Source organism: Phaseolus vulgaris, chromosome 9 (assembly GCF_000499845.2).
Source record: "Phaseolus vulgaris cultivar G19833 chromosome 9, P. vulgaris v2.0, whole genome shotgun sequence".
In the NCBI taxonomy this organism is placed as follows: domain Eukaryota; kingdom Viridiplantae; phylum Streptophyta; class Magnoliopsida; order Fabales; family Fabaceae; genus Phaseolus; species Phaseolus vulgaris.
This window is the reverse complement of record NC_023751.2, coordinates 13,928,867-13,940,015: the sequence shown is the minus strand read 5'-3', so window position 1 is coordinate 13,940,015 and position 11,149 is coordinate 13,928,867. Positions and strand designations below refer to the sequence as shown.

General features: G+C 32.3%; 1 protein-coding gene across 1 annotated transcript; it reads left to right on the top strand.

Moving 5' to 3' along the window:
- The first annotated feature begins 2,481 nt into the window (after positions 1-2,481).
- LOC137821943 (uncharacterized protein At1g32220, chloroplastic) lies at positions 2,482-10,602 on the top strand. The gene is made up of 10 exons (XM_068626760.1): positions 2,482-2,757; positions 3,129-3,246; positions 3,333-3,421; positions 3,750-3,805; positions 3,902-3,957; positions 4,501-4,594; positions 7,747-7,826; positions 9,180-9,222; positions 9,645-9,736; positions 10,163-10,602. The coding sequence occupies exons 1-10, from the start codon at positions 2,702-2,704 to the stop codon at positions 10,340-10,342; spliced, it is 864 nt and encodes a 287-aa protein (XP_068482861.1). The 5' UTR covers positions 2,482-2,701; the 3' UTR covers positions 10,343-10,602.
- The last annotated feature ends 547 nt before the right edge of the window (positions 10,603-11,149 follow it).

Here is an 11,149-nt window from a genome sequence, read left to right as displayed (position 1 = left end):
GAGATGGAGATATTATTGATACAGCATGATTGCAATAGTGAAGATGGAGAGAGATATTTAAGTTATTTGGACTTGTAACAACTATTAATTGTATAAGAAAAGTGCAATGAATAATATTAGTGGGAATATTGTAAATGCTGGCGGGTGCTGTAGTTCCTAATTGGAATCATGGGATAGAGATAACATCGTAGTGCTGCTATGCACTCAACGTTTCTTTTCTTTCTCCCAGACAGTTAATATCATTTGAGTAATTAATATTTTATTCTTAAAAATGTCTTAAAATAGTTATATTTAATCTGAAGTGTATAAAAAAATAAGAAGTAATAACCCAAAAATATGAAATGTACTTAATATATTTCCAATTATTTAAAGAATCATGAGGTCACATTCAGTCTCGTCCTGTGGCCTTTCATGTTGGAAATCTATGTAAGGGTTTTGAATTGTGTGTACATGTCTGTGCCCAACTAAGATCTTGAGAATTGAAATTAGCATATTCTTATTGTGGTGTGCCACTGTTGTCCCCCATTGACACCAAAACTTGTTTGTTTTGGCTCTACTTTTAGCTGTTTTCATTCACTCCACTCGTCTACTTGAGGCCATGGGAGATATGTTATGCAATGGAGGTGGGGAAGGTCGCAAAAGAAGTAGAAAAAATGAGAGTGATGGAAGGTTTTTTCACAATGAAGATGTTGTGAGGGAGGTAGTGGAAGTTGGTGACGTGAAATGGCTATCTAGTGTGGAATTTCAACGTTGGATAGTTTGTCCCACACTTGCATCATCCTCAAACGACAAAGGTACGGATTCAAAGGACCATCGTATCACCTCACTGTCCTTATTTGCTCCCACCACACAACTAAAATTATCTTATTTTCATGTTAAAAAAAAACCCAGAAACCATTTTAAATATTACAAAAGTGGTGGGATATCAAATCGACTAGAGATTATAGTATTTAATTGTATATAAGTGGGTGTAAACCTTATTTTATAAGTCGATTTTATGAAGTTGAGTTTAGCTTAAAGTCTACTTTGTAATTGTAATATGGTATCAGAGTCATTTAAAACCTAGCGAATGTTTATTGTCTTTATCAACCCATCCGCTATCAGAGCGGACTATCCATAATATGTTATCTCACACAAGTATCAATATTAATTGATCCAAAACGTTAAAAATTTTATATCCATTAAAGATAAAAATGTTTCATTAATAAAAGAAACTATATAATAAATGTAACAAGTAGTATGACAAAAAATATAAAATAGTGAAGTAGAAGTGAGATGAAAGAAAACCTAAATGTATTTAGCATTTGTGTAATGAATTTTAATTTATAGAAAATTATTATTTTTATTTGCTAATTAGTTTTGTCACAATATTAAAAATGATATGTATGGAGACGTCAAAGAAAGAAAAGAGATCTATATAGTGGCATAAACGTCAGTATCTTCGTTTATATTCACAATTGCATCCATTAACAGGCATCGTGATATTAGTAATTTTCTAATAAATGGAGCACAAAACAACAGCTCGTGGCTGCATTTAATACTGAAAGTGATGCTAATTACTATACTTAATTAGTGTTGATATTTAGAACTTTGTAATTTTCTCAAAAGTGGATATAGCACTAATCTTTTTACCACATTTCTTAAGTTTTAATCCCTGTTTAGATTCAAAAGCAACCTAATTATAATTACTCAGACCTATTTGTGATAAAAAAAATTAGAATCCATAGTTAGTATTTTTATCAAAACCATTTATTCACAGCTTTCCGTGTGAATGGATAGAGAAAAATTAATGCCCCACTCACTCATAATTAATTTAGAAATTAAATATTTTATAATAATAGCAAGAAAAGTAACTCTTTCCAATAATTTTTTATAATATCAATGAAATTAGTCGGGTAATAAACTAATTCATGCACCTTGAAACCAACTCATCAATTCTCCTTACACAGTATCAATTCAGATTTCCATCAAATATACTGATGCAAAATGTACATTTTATCCTTTAATGATTTAATTTTTTTTTCTTCTGAATATTCATGTAAGTCAAATTACAAATCAAATTACAAAGTTCTGGATATATAATTCGGAATTAATATGTCATTTTCAGATTATACCATCCGAAAACTTATCTGGACAACATAAATGAGCTTCCAAATGTCAAGATTCGTAAACAAACATAAATGAGTTCTGAATTTTAATCCTTAACATCATTTACAGCACACCATTTTGAATATGAAAATCTAAAATTCATAACTCACTTCTAGATATAACCATCCAAAAGTTTAAATAAAATATGAAAATGAACTTTCCAATTTTAAAATCCAAAATATATAAAAATCACTTTTTGTGGATATTAAGATAAGTAAATGTGTGAAAAGGGTAAAATGGAATTTTAAAATTCTCGTTAGATGAGAGTCAAAATTGATTGAGTATATGAAGCAATTGTAAAAAAAAAAAAAAAAAAAAGTTGTCATTAACCGTGTGAGGAAGGTTGGGGTGGGAAAATAGCCACATAGGGCGAAGAGGTGTCAGCAGGAAGAGGCGCCACGTGTACGCTGCTCTTTCTCGCCCTCAGCAGTTTCCAGTTAGTTTAGTAGAGACTTGATTCTCGTAAACCTCCTTTCGCCGTTCCTTATTCTCTCCACAAGCTTCCTTTCCTGAAGAACATTCGAAACTCAAAACTCAATTCAATTATCATAAAATGAGGACACTGCTTTCGCGCTTGATCCATTCCACGCCTTCCATTTCCAGGCTCAAGTACGCCTTCTATTCTTACTAATCGTTATGTTCAGTAATCGTGTCGTTTTTTTGTTGTAAATTCAATTCGATTATCTGCTTCTTGTTAATATTTTATATTCATATATTGTAAGATTTGTAAGTTTCTGTAACTACCTGATTGAAATGAAATTGAGCTCTACCGAATTAGCAATGCTGCACATGATTTGCGATGGTGGATAGCCTCTGCAATTTAAGCGCGTAATGAGTTTAATTTTTCTTTATGGAATTCACAGTGTTAGGTTCGGTACAAATGTGATTTGAATTTTATGTTGATTGGCTTCATGCTTTTGTAAATTACTCATTAAGTCATTTCACTGTGATTTCCTCTTTTTTTTTTTCCTACCTTGCAGTACAACGGCAGTGTCAGTCAGCGGGAGAAATTTCTGCACGGGTTCTAATAAAGTTGATGAGCCATTCAAAGTTGAAGAAGCAGAGACTGTAAATGTGCCACCACCCCCAACAGAAAAGGTATTCTAGCACTATAATTGTATATGAAACATTTATTTTGCTTCTATGGCTTTCTAACCTAAAACTTGTGTTGGGTTTTATTAAAGTTGCTTGTGTTGGGAGGCAATGGCTTTGTTGGATCACACATTTGTAGAGAAGCCTTAGAACGTGGCTTGTCTGTTGCAAGTCTTAGCAGGTTTGATGCCTTTTCTCATTGGACAAAACTTAGATGTAGTTATGTAGGTGTTTTAGGTACTGTTCTTCAATCAGAATTGAAATTTCATCTTTGCATTAGAGGAATGAATTATTGAGGTGCAACATGAATTTTGATCGGAGAAGAACAGTAAAAACATTTATGGAACTACATCTATGTTTTCTTCTTTTTCATATTTGTATTATTATCTGTCTGTCATGCTTTATGTATTGACACTCTAAATTGTCACCTGCTTTTCAAATTTATTATTAAACATTTTTCTTCTTGTAATGTATCTGCATTGCCAATAACTTCATGTTTTACTTCCCAGGTCTGGAAGGTCATCCCTACATGATTCCTGGGCTGGCAATGTTATTTGGTATAAAGGTCTGTTTTTTTTATTTTTTAGCATTTCCCTGTAGACAACATCTTAGTGGTACACTATAACAGTCTAACGTGTCTATATTGTCTTCTAATAATTAGGGAATATCCTTTCAACTGATTCATTGAAAGAAGCTCTGAATGGGGTCACTGCTGTTGTAAGTTCCCCTTACTTTGTTATAATGTGCATGTTAAAAAAATAGTTGCAAGTCCTTTCCCCTTTAGTTTGTTATAATGTCTGGTAAATTATTGCAACTTAGAGGAAGCTCAAAGCCAAGTTGGTTTTATTTATATTTTGTTTCTTGTGCTATTACAAGATGTTGCTTTAGATTTTGAACAATTTGTTTGGTGACATGTTTTGATTAGTTTCCTGTGACTAAATATCTCACACTTTTATGTCCCTTTATGGGATAAGCTAGGTAAAGGTGATTGGAGTGTAGCTTTTGTCATGGGGGAATTTTAGATAATGTTGATGAGAATGATTGTTCAGTTTGGTTGAAAAACGTGGTTCTAACAGATTACAAGGAAAAAAAGGAGTGTTTGTGATTGATTACGAGAAAATTTGGGTTGAGAGAATTATAGTAACCATCCTGCACGCATGGCACTAACTGACCTAATATGTCTAAATTTTGTTGGTTACTTTAATATTTGTTCCCTTTTGATGATAGACCTATTGTGCTAACTTTTGTTTCTTTTGAAAGATCTCGTGTGTTGGTAGTTTTGGCTCCAACTCATACATGTACAAAATTAATGGGACTGCTAACATCAATGCAATTAGAGCAGCTTCAGATCAAGGTAATTGAGAAATTCACACATCTATTCTTAATAATCTCTTGTTCAATTCTTGCCATCTCTCCTCAAATGACAATCTACCTCAAGTGTTTGGTTTTCTCTTGAAAGGTAGAATTAGATGCAAAGTGTAATGTTGCCTCTGGGAATTTTCTTCAAATTTAAATTCTTTGAGAAGTTGCTTTAGTGATATGAGTTCAGAAGAAACTAATGTCGTTGTCCTGTATTCTATTTCTGCACATGATCTTGGCACAACAATTTGTTTTTATTTTTACATGATATCCAATTACATCCAACAAGAACTCAATTTCTTGAAGTGGAGGGTCTATCATTTGGTGACCCAACGCAAAACGTTAGAATATCTAATCTAACAGTTTAAGTATTTTCTTATCTTCATAATTGCCCTTTAGGAGTCGTATGATTGCAACCCAATGTTCTTAACAAGAGGAGTTTAAAAATTGACTTACCACACTCACTAAAAATGAAATGTGAGTAAGTGTTAGGCAATTTAACTTACCCACTAACTATTTGTATCTCACTGGGTCAGAATATGGCTCTCCTTACTCAGGCATTACACAAATTCATTGGTGTTTCCCCAAAGTTAGCATTTAACATCCTTGTTTCTTCTAGAATGTTCATTGTACAACTTTTATACGAAGAAAATACCTTAAATGTCCCAAGATCTTTTGTCAAAACCGTTAAACAAGATATTGTTTTAACTGGACAATACCTTCCTTATCACTAGCTATCATAACAATGTTGTACACGTATACAATGAGATAGATACATAGTTAGGGAGAATGATGGTAAAATAGAGAATTTAACAACATCCCTTTGTATCATTATTCCAAATTGTTGGATGACAGTTTGAATGCTAAAATCATGCACAAAGTGATTTCTCGAGGCCGTACAGGGACCTTCAAAGATGAAATACCATATCAGATGACGAGTTCTTCTAACCAACAATTCCATGAAGTTGCTCCATGTAGACTTCCTCATTAAGATCACCGTGTATAAAGACATTCTTGATGTCAAACTGAAACAAAGTCCAGTGTTGAATAGTTACAATGGAGAAGAGAAGTTGGATAAATTCATTTTGGCAATCTGAGAAAGTGAGTATAATCTTATCATAGATTTGTGTGTATTCTTTGGCAACCATACAAACTTTATAGCGACCAATTTTACCATTAGGTCCTATTTTAAGAGTATACAACATTGACATGACACCTAACAATTGATTTGTCCGTTGGAAGAGAAACCACTTCTATGTATACCATTACTTGGAAAAATACATATCTCATCAATCATCGTTTTTGCCATTCTGGAATAGATAAAACTTCACCTGGAGACTTAAGAATAAGAACAAAATATAAAAGGGTCAAACAAGTATAAAAAAGTATGGTGGAAAGTAGATGATAATTGAGGTTATTATACTAAGGAGAAGGGTTACAAGTACAACATATATTAGATATGTGATATGCTGCATTGAAGTCAATGATGCTTGGACCAAAGGAAAAAAAATTATAGTAAGGAGAAGCGTTACAAGTACAACACATATTAGATATGTGATATGCTGCATCGAAGTCAATGACCCTTGGATGTACATTGATGTACATTGCCACCAATGCAATGTAAAATAGTACATTGATGAGGTTGATCGATGGTAATGTAAGAGCAACAGGTGACTTGACAATAGATGTCTAGACAATATTAGGTGAACGAGGGGAATTTCCCATGCAGCTTCCAACACTTGTTAATGGTATGTCCAATGCAGTGACAATGTTCTCATTTTGGACGATTTTTAGAATTACTTGTGCAAAAACATCCAAAACTATTACTCTATGATTCAAAACTAGTACTCTTTTGCCAACTATATGTTAAAACTAGTATTTAAAAGCCAAAACCAACTATTAGCTTAAGATGTACCATTTTTAGTTATAACTGGTTATGTAACCAGTTTTTCAGTTCTACCAAACCAAAATCATTATGGAAAGAAGTTATGGTTTGGTTATAATATTCACTTGTCATGTATTGGTAAAAGTTTTTAACCACTTTTAAGATATATATTTGATTATATATAATCAGTTTAGTTGCAACTGATTATATAATCTGTTTTGCAAAAATTAAAACTAGTTCTACCAAACCAAAACCAATTATGGAAAATCATTTATGGTTTTGTTATAATATTATTAACTTGTCATGTATGGTTGATTTTTAGGATCATTTTTAATCAACAGGTTATTATAAAACTGGTTAATTGGGGTTAAAGTTAGTTTTTTTTTTAACCAATGATTATGATAGCCCCTATGTAGAAATATGATAATATATGTTAGACAGTACGTAGAAATAGGATAATGTATGTTAGACAGGGTTGTTCCATTTGAATAGCATATGTGATGCATAACAATTATAAGTTTTTTGTGATGTCTCTAGCCTTTATTGTCATGTGTTTGAGCTTTCTGTTATAACTTATGTCTATTTTACAAAAAAAAATCAGACATATTTGGACAAACTTTTCTGCAAGTATTTATAGGAGAGAAAAAATAAATTGAGCTTCTCCATAAGCTAAAATTAGCTTATACATTAATTTGTAGATGTTCTTGTATAGTTTTTCTAGTTATTATTTTAACTTGAACATAAATTAATTTTAACTTATGGATTCAATTTTAACTCTAGTTATACATTCAATTGTTTTGTTCTTCTTTTTTTCTCTTTTAGAAGTGTTTATGGAGAAGTTTGTCAAAGAGACCCATAGTGCATTATTTAGAAAATATTCTGTTTTTTTTTCTGTAGTTCGCCAATTTAAGCCATGTTAGGTGTATAGAATGTTGTTTCATTTCATGTAATTGTGGACCAAACTAGTTGTCTCAGTACACATTTTCTTTGACAATTTGTTTATACATTTATTTGTTGTGAAACATGGAATGAGCCTAATGAAAGAAGTTAGTATTTATTGAATTAATTCAAACATCATCTAAATTATTAGGTGATATCTAGCAACATTCACTAGAAACTCTGCAATTTTCCAGTTCAATAGATTTAGAAAAAAAACTAAAATTGGTTTCTTATTTTTGTTGTCCTGTGAAGTATTGGTTATTGTTTCCTTCTGTATAGTTCTCTACCACTTACTGTTGGATGATTTGTTCTTGGTCCTACAGGTGTTAAAAGATTTGTCTATATCTCTTCGGCTGACTATGGTGTCGTAAATTACTTAGTGCAGGGGTATTATCAAGGAAAGGTAATACGTCCTGCTCTTTATGCTGAGAATAGTTTGAGGAATGAATTATTAGTTGATGAATATTGCTAGGAAATATGTGATGGAGAAGTATGAACAATTTTTTACATTTCATGGGTGCATTAACACTTGCTTGATTTTACTTGTTAGTTATTTGAAATTTATAGTTTAGGGCAATCACCTAGAGTATGATTTAGTAGATTTAATAGTGTGATTCAAAAGTTTGGTATGATGAGCAAGGTTGAGTACTTTCTTGGTCTTCTATCATCGCTCACCTACGCATTTATCTAGTTGTTTGTGTTAATGACATTGTCATTACCATAGTGATCAACTAGGTATCACATAGGTGAAGCAACATCTTTTCAAGCATTTTTAAACAAAGGATCTTGATAAACTAAAACATTTCTCTGGAATAGAGGTAGGACAATCTAAAAGTGGGATCATCATATCCTGAAAGAAGTACGCAATGGATATTCTAAAAAAATGAAAATGTTAAATTTCAAGAGAACCCACATCCCAATGTCAAACTCCTACCAAGCTAGGGAAAGTCTCTTCCGGATTTTGAAAGGTATAAACTATAGGTGGATCTTTAAAGGTATAAACTATAGGCGGTTGATTGTTACTTTTTCAGAGAAGAAGTAATGTCTGGTGTACTATAGGCTAGTTTTGTCAATTCTCATGATCAACTTGCTTGGTGCATATGACCTATATCCTTTAGTTTGAGGGGAGTTTTAAAATCTTGTAGTTACATTAGAATCTTACAATTATAGTAGTTGATGATATTAGGATCAATTAGACTGATTCTATATTTATGTTAACCTAAAATATGGTAACTTAGTATTATGCAAATTATCTTTAAATTGAATAGCTCCTCCATGAAAACACAGAATTCATCACATGCCTTCTTAGTTTCTTTATTCTCAACATATATAACTATTGCCACCATAAATCTACTATTTAAAACTACCTTCCTAAACATGATTCCCCTTTTTACTCCCCTCAATATGTCTATTGTGCATCCTCCTGATTCTGGAAGATTCACCTGATGATGGTTTTACTGATTAACCTCCTTCTTTTTAACTTCAAGTGAACTAGCCATTGACATAGTCTTTCCTCAATCTGAGCGAGCTTCCATCTTTAGAGTTTTCATCGTCTGTAATAGATCATGTAAAGAGATACATAATGATTTAAATGGTTGGCTAGTTCTTTTTTTCTCACTGATAATTATACTTTTTCAGTCGTCTATTTGAGATATTCTGAATTCTCTTTGTGCTGCAGTCTTTATCATGTATAAATTAAAGAAAAAATTCGTAAATTTGATGCTGAAACGTTTTTATATATTCTTAATTGATGCAGAAAGCTGCTGAAACAGAGCTCCTAAGCAAATTTCCTTATGGAGGTATGTATTCAGTTCTTAACATTGCTCCTGAGGTCCGAATCAAATATAGGCTACTCTTAATATTTTAATGTGTTTGCTATCTTAGTAGGTAATGACAACAATTGGAGATTCTATATATCTAGTCAAATTATATTATATAAATAAGTACAATCTTTACTTTTTATGAACCAATTTGGTGAGGTTGAGTTAAGTTTAAATTTTAATTTTTAAAAGAATTAGTATTAAAGGCATTCATAACCTATTCTAAAGTCTGTTAGATCTCATGCACCTGCCATGGTTCATGGTTCATTCTCGATGTTTTGTATTCTATTTTAGCTAATTATTGCAGATATTTCCAAGAAAGTAAAAATCGTTTCTCGTGATTCTCGGTATTAGGGAGTATTATGATCGTACATGATTGCCCTATTACATGTTTTTTTCAGGAGTAATTCTAAGGCCAGGATTTATTTACGGGACTCGAAGTGTTGGGAATATTAAGTTACCCCTTGGTGTAATTGGATCTCCATTGGAAACGGTAATTTCACGAGCTTCGCTAATACTGCAGACATTACTTTTCTCCTTCTATGATTTGACATTAATTTTAGAGTAAATTATACTAATCACTCCTTAAGTTTTGTGAAATTGTACAAACAATTCTCTACTTTTTCTATCCCTACACTTACCTTTTTTAATTGGTTAACCCTCTTTTTACATTACACTGATTCTTTTAAGCGTTTGGAATACATTAGAGCATGTACTTTACGAGGGAGGTTATCGTAAGGGTTAAAAATATGGGGGGATGTCGGTGTATCCATATGTCTGCAGTATACATTCATGGCATAGCACTTTCTACTTTTCCGGTTTTTGATTGAATGTCTAATTCTTAAAAACGATTTAGTTTCTCCTGAATACCAGCTCAATAAATTTGTTGTTCATATGTAATTTTACTTGACTGCTGTAGATTTTCCAAGTTGCTAAACCATTGCACCAGATCCCACTTATTGGGCCTCTATTGACACCTCCTGTCAATGTTACTGCGGTGGCAAAAGTTGCTGTTAGAGCTGCTACAGATCCTGTTTTCCCACCGGGGATCATAGATGTCTCCGGAATACAACGTTACAGTCAGCGTAAATCAAACTAAAACTATCTTTATTTTGTTTTCTGGGTCAATCTAATATGGAGCGATTTGCTTCTGAATATGTGTTTGCTGAACTGAGAATATTTCTCCGTACCATTTCCCTGACAGAATAAAGTCATAATTTTTTAGTTTAATTATGTCGTCTGTTGTAACTAACCCACATAGATAGCTAGGTGGGTTCGAATGTTTGATGAGTACTGAATTGTGGTCAAGGCTCCGTCAAATCACGTAATTTTCAAAGAAAATAAAATAGTACTTTATAACTTCTGGATGTGTTTGGACTATTACCAAGTTATAGTCTTGGATGGAAATAATGAAATTCTAGTCTTAATCATTTACTCATATATTTTTATAATCTGTTGACTGGAAGAAATATATTTGGAATTGGTCCAATTTCTTTTTATTTGTTTTGGGATCATACTCTTCCAGTCAAATTTTATGAAAAAGGAAACGCGGATCCATTTACCAACCAAATTTAAAGGGAAGTATACTGCAGTAGCCTAATGAAGACCGTCATTATGAGCCCAATGCATTTATGTCAGGAGCAAAATTTAGACTCGAGAAAATAAAATTAATTGACTTTGATTTATAAGAAAATTGAAGAACTTCACCAAACACAAAGGCCATCATTGCAGCGCATTTCCTTGTCCATCTCAAAAAGCGACGAAGATCAATGTCCACCCTTCGCAATGAGTAAATGCCAAGGAAAATCAAAAAGAAATTTAGATGAAATGAACTAGGGTCCGAATGGTGAAACAAAGATTCAACACCAACCTTTTTAAACAATAACTTGTTCAAATAATAAAATAT